We start from the raw sequence: 12,828 nt of genomic DNA, 5'->3' as shown, positions 1-12,828 counted from the left end.
GTGTGTGGTGGGGGTATTGTCTAATTAATTGATACAGAGAAATCAAAGTCTAAATCACAAGAACAATAGACTGCTTCTGAAGTCATTATGCAGCTTTATCTTTCTAGGTGACTGAATTCTGTTTCCCTCTAGACACTTTATAGTTTTCCCTCTCCAGAATGTGTGGTGCAATTTTGATAGCAATTTTGAAATTGATGGCAACCTTCCAGATGCTAATTAGTGCAAGTTTGTTGATTGTTCATTACTTATCAGTGAAGTGTACTTTGTACCAAATTCATACAAGTTGCAAGTTTTAAACAGTTAGTTGAATAAGTCCTCTCTGAGAAAAGCAAGGGAAATTAGATAAATTTGATTCTATATAAAGCCTGCATTATCCTTTGTAGCACACTAAACTTGGTTATTGGTCTAAATAGATCTTATGCAGCCATGGAGCTTTAACACCCCTGGTACTTTAATGGCCAGTAGCAGTAAGGATACTGATTGAATTTCCATCCTCTTGCGACATTCTGGCTCTAAGAAAGGGAGTATAATAGAAGATTATGTTACTGCTAATTATGTAATTTGATGAAAAGTGACCTAAAAATTAGGGATGTCTGCTGGGCAAAGAATGTGATGAAGTGCACAAAAAGCTGTCCTGTCACATTCTGTGTTCAGAACTTGATTTGTCAGGGGAGACATTGCCTACAAGATGCTGACAGACAGCAAATAGGGACTGTAATGTAATTTTCTACCGGAATAAGGCCATCCACACTTCTCTGAATTATATCAGCAGCAGCTTTCATTCTTCCAAGAGAAATAGAACCACCTTACTGTTTGAAAAGAAAATTTAAGAAATTCTAAATAATGCATACAACGACTTAATCCTTACAATGCATGGATCTTTCCTTGGTTCATCTTGAAACCTTGATTTGCCTAATCATTGGGATCAGTGGAAGACCTGCAGGGGAAATGAAGACATGCAGAGAAAGGTCCCAGTGACTTTGATAATTACTTTGTCTGCATTTGGCTGACCTGCCCATCACCAGGAGCGGGTATAATAACAGGGTCCAAGGACCTCTGGTTATCTTTCTACGAGTTCCCTGTCCGTCACAATTCGACAAAGCTGTGGGGATAGTGGCAAGATGGAGTCGAAGAGTCAGTCTCCAAGTGAGGGCCACCATCATGCCGCCATTGTGAAAGGTTTCACTTGTCACGAGTGGCGGCATCCATTAGCGACAGTTAATGAAGATGGACAGTGGCCACGTCCCCTGATGCTGAGATTGGAAAAATCTCTCAATGACCAATGCAGGGTAGTGTTTAGAGGAGCAATATGGTTATTGTTGTGGCAGCCATTAACTGATAAATCACCAGTATTAAATCAAGAGAAATGATCAGCATGCATGGAAGCATAACAACAAAATTACTTCATCAATGGGGGAAAGTTGTAGGAAGGAAGTGATGAAAATTACAAAGATAATGCAAATGTTGATAGAGGGAATTTAAAGAAGGCAATTTATTTCAATCATTCAAGCTGAAATATAAATGTTCAGTTCTTTCCCTCTCCCCCATCTGGTCCTGGGCATTCTTTGCCTTACTGCAATGACTGTATGCCACCTAGAAGAGAGTAATTACCCCCCAAATTCCCTGCAATAGCCATTATTCCTTCTGCAATTGTTGCAAGTGTTTTATTTTGTCTGGGGAATCAGCAGACGAAACATGTAATTATGTCTTAATAAATCAGGGGGCTATTGGCTGTGTGTTGGACAGAATCAGAAACAGAAGTAAGCCTTTGATATGGACATCCCCAGCAGAGTTCAGAGGTTAGGTGATGCCCCTTAAGCCTTTAATGATATTATCTATAGGCATCACAGGCTGGTGAAAAAAATCTCAGGAATAGGATGGGGTAGCTTTGTTTGATTTTATCACAGAGAGACTCAGTAGATTACTGTCTACTAATCAAATAGAAATATCATAAACACATTTCTGTCTAATTAACTCACATGATTTTATTGGTTGCCTCACTGAATTGGTGGTAAATAAGGGAAGGTATCTGATGGTTCTTTCTATGTCTCTTTGACATTGATATATTTGACAACATCCTGTGTGATTAGAATACTAATCAGATACAAAAACACCACCACTTGAAAAGTGGGTGGAAGTTAAAAATTTCAGGGTACAAGTATGACTTGTTCAAATTTTGTACTTGGGACAGAAATAATTGGGAATCATTCGGAACATTTGATGTACCATAATCTCATTCAAATGTTTAAGACCCTTTTGCAAATTCCTGGATCACAAGGTAGAGGACATCAGGGCACACAAAGTTGAAGCGCTTTGTTAGTGCTTAAACTTGTTTGCTCTTCTAGAGTCAGTCACACCTGAAAAGGTGGAAATCTGCTACAATAAGAATATTATTGACCCTTTGAAAGCCATGCACCTTGATTATGATACGTTAATGAGTTCCGGTGTGAAGACATCCTAAGAGCTTTGTGTGGGACAGATTTACTGCATACATCCTCCATAGAACTATATATCATTATTGAAGTCCTCTGAAGGGGAAACTTAATGACTGAATAAGAATTTTATTGTGTGGTAATATAGAGGCCACACATCTTTGTACTTTGGAGTCCCCCAGTGGACAAATATTGACATTTTGAAAATTTGTAGCTGTGGCATTACTCATTTTTATTTGAGTCTTCCAAGATGGACATTTACAAGGAGCCATACTCTCCCAGAGGATTCTGGGAAGCTGTGAAGCAGGTGTGACAAGTATTGACACACTGTCAAACTATTATTTTCTAATTGTCATTCACATCTCTCAAAGCAAGGCATTTACAGAGAAGGATGCCCAAATTGGCTTAATTTGCAGAAGTTGTAAAAATCCTTCTTTGACTGTGGGGACTGGAATTTAATTTGTTTCCGAGAAGCATTGTACTTTGTCATGGATTGACAAGTTTTAGAGTGTGTTCTTTGTTCACTGTAACAGTCTAGTGTTGGACCAATCTATAATACACAGATGTCCCCTGTTAGTGTAATGTATTTTTTTCAAAGAGCTCCAAAAATTTAGATGGTTTTCAGTAAACGATGCTATTTCGTTCCTTTAATTTATTCAGTGGTAAGGGTGGGCTGAAACTTGCTGTTGAAATGGTTACACACTGAAACTGTTTCCTGCGCAAAAAAGAGTTGTCAGTGTTTGAAGTCTTGCATAAACATCTAAACAAACTTCTTGCAATCATTAGATCCAATATTGGGGTAATGAGGGATTAGAATAAATTTCACAGCCTCAAATAAATCAGAGCTTCATTAGAGGATGTCTGGAGGTCTGCATTGACACACCAGCACATTCCACTTTACCTCTTGAATTGCTAGCTGCTGAAAGATGGGAAGATGGAATTGTGATAAGGAAAACAGAGAAACCCTCCCATCCTTTCTTCTGTCCTGGCACCGTGTTTTCATTCATGTCATTTTCAAGCAGGCTTGTTTCATTTGGCAGGCTAATCAACTTCATTTCAGTTCACTTTGGCAAGAACTTCACACAAAAAATCAAGATTCTTCCCAAATAACCAAGGGATGCTCATTCATCTTAGCTACAGGCAATTAAGAATGGTTTATTTCTTTTTCATTTAAGATATTTTGAAGGTCTTTTTGTCCTGAAATGAAAAGAATTGTTTGGGAAGTGTAGAGATGCGCAGCCATTTGCATGGCATCTTTGTGCTTTGTATCATTGTCGTTTTTATTTGTTTCTCCCCCCTTCCTCTGGTTTCAGAGGAAATGGATACTGCTATCTCCTAAATGGCTTTCTGATGAGAGTGAGGCTAGGACACAACACATTTAGAAGTAATGAAGACCTTTCAGAAAAGAGACCCCCTGTACAATGAGGAATGGGGATTCCTCAATTTCTAAGGTCATCTGACCTTTACTTTACTCCAGATGCCCCCCACTTAATTATTCAATCAATGTAAATTAGGCATGAAACAGTGAGTTCTTGTGAGGCCATACAAGAGGAGGGCCAACATAAATCACCAACGTGTGGCTAAACAAATGACCAGCCATAAAGTTTGGCTGTCATTGCCTGCGCTGGCCCCCTAGTGGTCAATGCTGGAATGCCAGTATCGTTCATGGGAGTAGTCTTTGTTTGCCCACGGTTGTAAATGTTTGGCACACAAAGCAGTGTTTTTATAAAATTTGTGTATTTTGTGTAATGAGGGAAAAAAATCCCTCCTGATTTCACAAGTGGTTCAAGCATGAGAAAGAAGGAAATGGGCAAGAAAATTGTTCATGCAGGTGCTATAATTGATAATTAATGCTTTTATTTAGTAAGCGCACACATTTCCGGGGCTTTAGCTTAGAGGTTTACATTTACTTGTGTAATGTGACCGGACTGTCTCCCGTCTGGCTCCAGGAAGGGTCAGTTATCTCCCCATACCTGATAACTCTGTGCTAATACCTACACATGAAGGTTTATGTCGGTGATAATAGCGAGGCCTTCTTATCTGGACCAGCTAGCATGTTACCAGGTGCACATGGTACAGGACATGAGCAGAAAAACAAAATGCACGCCAAGATTGACTCCTGAAATCCTGTTAAATTTTTCCTGTTCTTTATGTTTTTTATGCAAATCCTTGTATTTTAGGTCTGGCACACAGCTATTTTTCCCCCTGTTGTTGCGCTTGATTTGGTTTTTACCCTGTGTAAGACCTGGTTTTGGAGTTTCTTCTACACCTGCATCCCTACAGTATCATTGTTTGAGGTAGTTCATGTTGCAAGAGATGGTTTGGTTTGAATATCATTAAAAGACTTTGATATCACCAAATATCTGTATCCTTATCTCTAGTTTTACAGAGAAATGTTGTCTTGCGAGCTGATAAAACTGTAAGTTCTGAATGTGATTTATGACCGCAATATATTGTATTGGCATTGCTGTAATGGTGTCCATTTGATCCCTTGTTAAGCCCAGAGAAGTCAATTCTGATTGTAGTTGGGTGTGAAATATGGACTGTATGTTTAGAGTTATTTGAAGAAATCCTTTTCTCTTCAAATGTTGCTAATAAACACTCAATATAAGATCTTTTAACACCTCCAAATCTACATGCAATTGTCACTTATCACATGAGTTTGCCAACATCAAACACTTGGTAGATGTGTGGCTAAGCCTCTTATGTTGTTAGCAAGATAGTAAAATTAGGACCTAGATCTGGCAAAGAAATACTGAATCTTTGATTCCTGTCCAACACATTGATGTATTTCAAGGAAAAAATCACCTCAAATCCACCCTTAAGAGCTGATGGAAAACTGTTTTAATTGCTAAAAGTAATCATGGAGCTGTAAATACTATTTAACAATGCACCCAGCTGTTCTGTTATTCATAACCTTTGACAAGTCACTGTATTTCAATTGTCTGATGTTGAATAAGAGGGGACATGTTAAATGAACTGAAAAATGTGTAATAAATAATTTGAAGAGCACCAATATTGATTGCTAATGGGGAAAAATGGAATAAAATGATTGGTACTGAATCCGTAACATAACACTAGTGTCGGAGTGAAAGAGCCCGTTTCTGTATTTCAACATTAATATAGCTTGGATCTGCTCATAAATCGTGTGTTAGGTGGATGGAACCTTTTAAATAAATGATACAAAGTGTACATTTTGTAGAAATGCATCGTAAAGAAATGTAACATGAAAAGTGGAAAGCCAGTTAATGTCTCCAAACTTGCATAATTCACTATGGGTAATGCACAGAGACCATGCAAACTTCGTGGAAATTGATTTTTCCATGGTACATATTTTGTGGATCAGTTAAAGAAAAAAACAATTACTGGCACTGTGAATTTGTTATTTATCTTGACAGCTTAAAATGAAGTGCAATGCGGTGTTGTTAATTATTGAGCTAGTTTGATACCTGGAGTCATTCTGATTTTTGAAATCAGGTATCGGGTCTTTTAGCGGAAGCATGTTTTAGCTCCCTGCATGAGACTTTGGTTTTCAATTTTTGCTTGACTAATGATAACCAATAGCCTCTGAGAAATGCCGATACATGTAATTGATTGATTATACGCTCATCATTCAATCATGTATAAAAATAAAAAATTTAAAATACAAAAGCAACTGCATGTTTATATCCCACATAAGAGCACTTGTATCAAATATCTAAAATAAATTCAATAATATATTGTCAAATATGATTTACCAATTGTACTCCGAGTATTATTATGAGCAAAAAAATGATACATGTAAAATAGTTTAAGTACAAATAATGGAAAACAAGCATGAAAAGTTAATTGGTTCTGAGAATTAAAGGGTACACACAGAACTAATGGGTCGTTACTCTACAATTTATACCCCTTTGGTTTTCAGCACCATGGCAAAGCTAACTGGCTAAAGACCTCTGTGATCTTTATCAGGGGTATATAAATTTGTCCTCCGCACAGACAGAAATCAAATTTATAGATACCAATCATAGCAAAATAAAGAATTCATTTAGTGGATTTGTATGGCTGCTGTGTTAGCGGCCTGGCATGCAGAGCATTTTGACGGGCCTGATTTACGAGAGCACCTTAGCAGGTTTCTTCTACCTGGAAATCGGAAACCAGTGCGCCCAGAATCCCTGATTTACATGTTTGATTACACCCCATTGGATGGTGCGCTGGAGACATTTGAATAGGACACAAGGGGTGCCTATTTGGCTTTTGAAAGTGGACTATTGCTGATGATTGACAAGGGAAAGAAAGGTGTCTTGAGTGTTGTAGGGGTTGAAAAGAAAAACCGTTGGTTCGCTACAAAAACCGCAATGAGCAGATCCATCATAGGCTGCCCTCTGATTGGACAGGCAAAAAATGAGCAGTTTTAATACTTTTATTATCCCATTAATTTTCCTGCCAGATTTGACACATACTAAAGCCTGCACTGTTTGTAGATATCATGTGAAAACATCCCAACATGCCTCAGCCTCATGAGACACCCCATTTTCATATTTCCTTCCCTGCATTAGTTATTCTGCATCCTGTGTCTGCTGAACCCATGACGCCCAAACACAAAACTATTGTTGTGAGAGTCACTGAAAAGGCTGACAGAAGACTAGAAAGATTGTTCCTTTGGGGTTAAGTAGGGTTTTCTGACTACCCCAGTCAAACATTTCAAACTTTTCTGGTGGATTTTTGCCTGGCAGTCGGAATTTGAGACTCCCAATTCTAATTTCCTTAACCATCTTTCCATTCCAAAGTATGCCCCAAAGGTGATGAAGAAAATGAATTATATATTGCAGTAAATTCATTTTCTGAAAACAAAATTAATTTCAAAAACAAAGCTTGGACTTGTGGGGATAAAAGCAGATGGATAATCTGTCTTTTATGTTAGTGACATAGAACATCGGGTAATAGTGCATTTAATGTGCACCATGATGTGTATTAATGAGTTTATTTTGTTGTGATGAATGTGTTTTATTACACACTGATCTTATTAACTAATCACTTTTATTCAGTGTGCCTGCTTTCTGCACACCAAACTGATCTGCTTGAATAGAATATAGATTGTGGGCCATTAGTGAGACAGACAGACAGGAACTTTATGTGAAGTTCCATTATTTGATTGTATTGCACTCTGTTACATAACTTTTTGATTTGATCAACTGAGATTGAAACTTTTTATGTTAGCACTATTTCTGATCATATATTTTTTTTTCCATTAGGCGTAATAGCAAAGGGAAACAAAGCATATCAAACTGCAGACATCAACAGAATTATCTCCTCTTGTTTTCCCCTTAAGGCCTCCCTCGCGATTTCTCTCAGCTCGTAGGAGATCGCACTTGTAGGGACTGTTTTTTTAAGTCACTTCATCATAATTATAGAGCTCTCCTACCTCTGTTTTAATGATATCCAAACAATTCTAAGGATTTATCAATTGATTTCCACAATGAACACAGTGTAGCATGTTCTGTTATCTTGGAGGCCACTGCCCAATTTGTTTGATTATCATTTTTTTATGGTTTATTTAGTTGCTGAATTCCACAGCAAACAGAGATGAAACGATTTTGTATTGGTTCTACAACTGATTACCAATAAAGAGACACATTGAATATGTTTAATTACGGATTTGACGTGTTCTCTTGTTTAAAGAATAACCCCACTATTTCCATGTATCTAAATAGCCCCTCTCTCAGGTGGTTTAAAAGTTCAGACATCCAGTGCAGCACTTGGGGATATTTTTGATGTTGAAGTGGTAATGAATTTCATTCATAAGGAGCAGCTTATCACACTGTCTGAAGTAATTTTGACTCCCTGCGATCAGACAGGGAGACAAGGATGCCCTGTATCTCCCCCATCATTCAGGGGGATCGGACAGACCCAATACAACTTTTGGCATCTGCATGTATAGTTGATTGGTTGATAAGACTAAGATAGACCAACTGTAAGTGTCAGATTGGATTCTGATTGGCTGCAGATCTGATAAGGTGTATTTCAGGTGTTTAAATGCTGCAGGTTGGTGATAACTTCCATCATTTTGTCATAGTTGATTTGAACAAAGACATAAAAGTATCACTTAGCTAGTGCTAAGAATTATAATGCTTGAAAATATTCTATTTTTTCACAAGGATGTTCATAATAGGGCATAATTTTCCCCATTCATCTCATCAGAAACTTACTTAAGAGTTTGCTTTTTAAGACTTTCCTGTAGAGCAAAGATTAAATGGCTCTCCATATGCTTAAAAGACAATGCACTTGCAAATAGATAGACCAAAGATATGATGCATGTATGGGGGATGTTATATCAGAATGTTATATCAACAAAAGAAAATAAAACTCCTGCATGTATCGCTTATATCTCTGACTTCATAAACATGCATATCCTCAGAATAAACATAATTCATAAGTGGAACACTTTTAGGTAAATATTTATATTCATCTCCCTTGGTGTGATGATAAATTCAGGCTAGAGTAAACCATATGAAAAACTAATAACTTCTGTGGCCTTTGTAGGATAGGTCAAGCTTAAACAACGTGTAGGCCTTGAGAAACACATCAACAGAATATGTAAAATGAATGCATTGCCATGTCAACAAACCTCTTCTAAATGCAGAAGGGAAATCTATGGCTGCTGGATCTGTACCAAAATAAAAAAAATAAATATATATAGCTAGATTAAAGATATTGAGCAGTTCTTTCTTGCTGTGTATGAAATATGATATTCATTTTTATAGCATAAAACAGAGGTAGGAAATTTGAGATATGCTATAATGTGTTTGTGTTGTTTTTCAGGACAATGTCAGACTGCCCTGGGTATGGAGAGTGGGGCTATCCCTGATGATGCGATCACCGCCAGCTCCTCCTACAAAGAAGGCTCAGTGGGACCCGAGAGTGCAAGGTCAGTTGTTAAATTAATGCATGTAATACATGTAATAGTCTGTGTAAGGTTACATGTAGATAATGAGTTTGGATGTATAACCAAGGAGGACTGGGAATTCCTTGCAAGGATAGATATCTGATGTTGATCACATGTTGAGTTCATTAGCAGGACTGGAAAGTCTTCACAAAAATACAGGTCTTAAAAATTTCTCATAAGTCCAGTAGAATAAAAAAAATTTCAATGTTTTAAGGGCTCTCTCTTGTACCTCTATTAGAATTCATTAACAGAATTATCTCTATATATAGTATTGATTACATGTGGCATGTAATCAGATTATTGCATACTTAACGACTGTAATATTAAAAATGATCATGGCAATATCTACAGGGACTAATGGCGATCTATCAGATGATTGTGTAGATGACTGATGACTGCTAGCGTAGCTGTTGTCACACTACAGCGATCTCCCCGGGAACCTCCGGAATTTCTCCAATGATTGTCAAATTGCATCTGCACATGTCACAGTTATTTTTTGTTTGCATCAGTTTTTCTAGTTATCCAATATACCACTGAAGGCAGGTGGGAATTGAAACATGTAAATGGAGATAGATTGCGACATTTCATTGTATTTCCCACAAGACTATTACATTTTTCCCCGTGTGGTGGATAATGATGAACCATTTAGTATTTCAGAGCTTCTCTACAATACATCATGTCAGGGAAAATGTTTGCAAAGCATCTCGGTTGTCATCTTGTTTATAACACCAAAGTCTCAAGCTGATGATATTGATTTTTATGGAAAATGCAGGGAGACATAATTTGCATTTCAAAACTCGGAATTTGAGAGAACAAGCCTAGAGGAAATGTAAAAGCAGACTTCAACATAAAAGTAACAGTTAGAAAATCCTTTTAGCAATTACTTTTGATCATGCCTTGCTCAATCTCTGCATTAAAATGTCCTATTTACCCCAATTTAGGTCATGCATATGGTTACTTTCGTTAGAGGTGCTAGTTATAGTGTTCAAAGGGAAAAACTCTACACTCCATCAAAAGAATTTTTCTATGGTAATGATGTTGCTTAAAGAACAGGTTGATAACAATTGACTAGAAATTAAATGTAACTCGCTCATAATGCCAGGATGTAACATGTACTATGTCAGTTATAAAGTCGGCAGAAAGTCTCATAATGGCAAGGTGATGTATGGAGGCTTCAATGCTACATGATGTTTTTATCCATGATAATTCAAGCCTGGTCTTTGATGCTTCGCACCTGAAACATTTCCCCAATTGATTTTTCTCCTAGTCTCTCGCTAGTTTATCCATAAAAGGAAACATTTATTGCAAGGGGAAAAAATCAGTGTTCCATGACGCACAGAATTAAATGATGAAACTTTATTGCGAAAAAAGTGTTAATTGTTTAGATGGGCCCGCTAAAAAAGTGTGCGTTGACATGCAGTCAGGGGAAATTCAATTATCCCTGTTCTCTTCTCTCTCTCTCAGAACGACCACCGCTTTCCTTAGGGAGCACTGCCTTTTTACTCAGAAAACAAAGACACTGCATGGAATTTTTTTTTTATTGTCAACTGCAGATGGATCGGATGATTCACCATTTTCTTGACTTGGAATGAAGGAACAATCTTAGAAAACAAATTTTGGAGTCTTGAAAGCTCCACCCCAAAAAAATAAAAATGACATTCTTTGTGTATTTTTTCTGGAATAAAACAAATATGAGTCATATAGCTAACCCACAAGTATGATATTACTTATTTCAAAAAATGCCTCATCTAAATTGTAAATGATTGAAGTTCTCTGAAAGCCTCCTCAATAATAGAGGAACAGATATGGATACATGCTTAGCATGCCTAGAAAATCTGACACAATATAGGAGACTATGCCTTGTCATAAAACGTACAGAGTTCAATATGAATTCAGCATCTGCGACTGTGTCGTTGACTAATGAGGCATCACTCTGCTTTTTGTGAGGGATTTTTCTACTTTCTACTCATTATTGTCAGGAGGATAAAAAAGAATGGGTGCACCATGTGTGTGATTTGCACATCTGTTCACTAGACCGGGATAGTTGGGGGGATTATGTTAATATTATAGTTCTACATCTATATGTTTTATGTGTATATATTACAGAGGGGTATTTTATTCCAGTGCTGACTGATGCTTGCATGGTTGAATTTAAAGGTGGGGAAATTATGTTCTAGATGAAATAGATTTATATCCAGATTAATTTTCTGTTAAAACCACAATCCAATAAATCAAGAATTACTCTAATATAAGGCATGCAATCTAGTGAAACTTCAACCCTGCTAAAATCAGGAAAACTGATTCATCATACGCAGCTATATGTGTTGTTTTGAAGTTATTTTTTAGTCACGGATGTTACGCATGCAAAAAAGAAAGTCGATCTTAAAAACTGGATGTATATAAAGATTATCATCAACTTTTTGGCTGCATATTATGAAATTGTGATCCCTTGAACACAGCATTTGATCAAAGAATTTTGAACAATTCTAGAGATACAAACTTGAGCATGGCTGCATAATAATAACCTCTTTATTGTTGGCCAAAAAGTAACAGGATCTGCGAATTGATGTTGGTTTGATCGTACAAATCTATGTTTGATGTTTTAGATCTTGGATTAAAAAAAATTGTTAATAAGAACAGGTAGTGAACGGCTGCACTGAACAGATTGCAGGTTCCTGTTTGTATTTCACTTAAGGCCAGGATTGTATTTCACAGCGGAAAGTTGGTAAAAAACAAGCTACAAAGAACATGCATCTTAATTAGTCACTTTCAAGAAAATGATGAAGTTTAATGACTATAAAGCAGAGGGTCTCCAAACATTTGCGAAAATTAAATAAGATAAAACGTAATGTATTATCCTAGATAATAAATGTCTGCCTGATACACGTGTAGAAAATTAATTCTGGATGGGCTTAGCACAGCAAGCATGATCAAATTACTAAAAATATCATTTCAAAAGACCATCTTTGTGTAAAGTGACAGCATCGGGTTATGTAAAATATCCTCATTGATAACTCGCTAACATCAAAGTACATTAGTGGAGATGGAGCTGAGATATGAGTAGCATGTTTATTGGTCTATCTGGAGACTATACGGCTTCTTCCCTGACCCCCTGACCCGCTCTCTCTACATCACCCTCCTCTCCTTATCCCTCCATCTCCTCCCGAGCAGATCTTCCCCTGTGTGTGTGTAATAGGATCAAAATACGGCTTCATGTTGACAGTTTTATTCTCTGTGATAGTAAAAGTAAAAAACATTGTAAATAAATTTTACAGATAAATTGTGTGGGTCCTCATGCTTGGAATATTTTCAAGGAGTGTTAAAATATTTTCTTGTAACAATACGACTGTATTTTAGTTTTTTTGTCCAAAAATTTTTGGGCAGGAGATGAAAAATTCAAATGTATTGTGATTTTGTTCTGTTTAATCTTTTAATAATAAAACCTATTCTCTTTGATGCTCATAACGGGGT

At 36.9% G+C, this 12,828-nt stretch overlaps 1 protein-coding gene across 2 annotated transcripts in view; it reads left to right on the top strand.

The window, feature by feature from the left end:
• LOC105331653 (discoidin domain-containing receptor 2) overlaps positions 1-12,828 on the top strand; it is a 52,016-nt gene that overhangs the window by 20,385 nt on the left and 18,803 nt on the right. For both annotated transcript variants that reach the window (XM_011433934.4, XM_011433933.4), the window contains exon 2: positions 9,234-9,339. In XM_011433934.4, the coding sequence (XP_011432236.3) occupies positions 9,234-9,339 (106 nt within the window). The remainder of the gene's footprint in view (positions 1-9,233; positions 9,340-12,828) is intronic.

The sequence above is a fragment of the Magallana gigas genome, chromosome 2 (assembly GCF_963853765.1).
Source record: "Magallana gigas chromosome 2, xbMagGiga1.1, whole genome shotgun sequence".
Lineage (NCBI taxonomy): Eukaryota > Metazoa > Mollusca > Bivalvia > Ostreida > Ostreidae > Magallana > Magallana gigas.
This window is presented reverse-complemented; position numbering and strand designations above follow the sequence as displayed.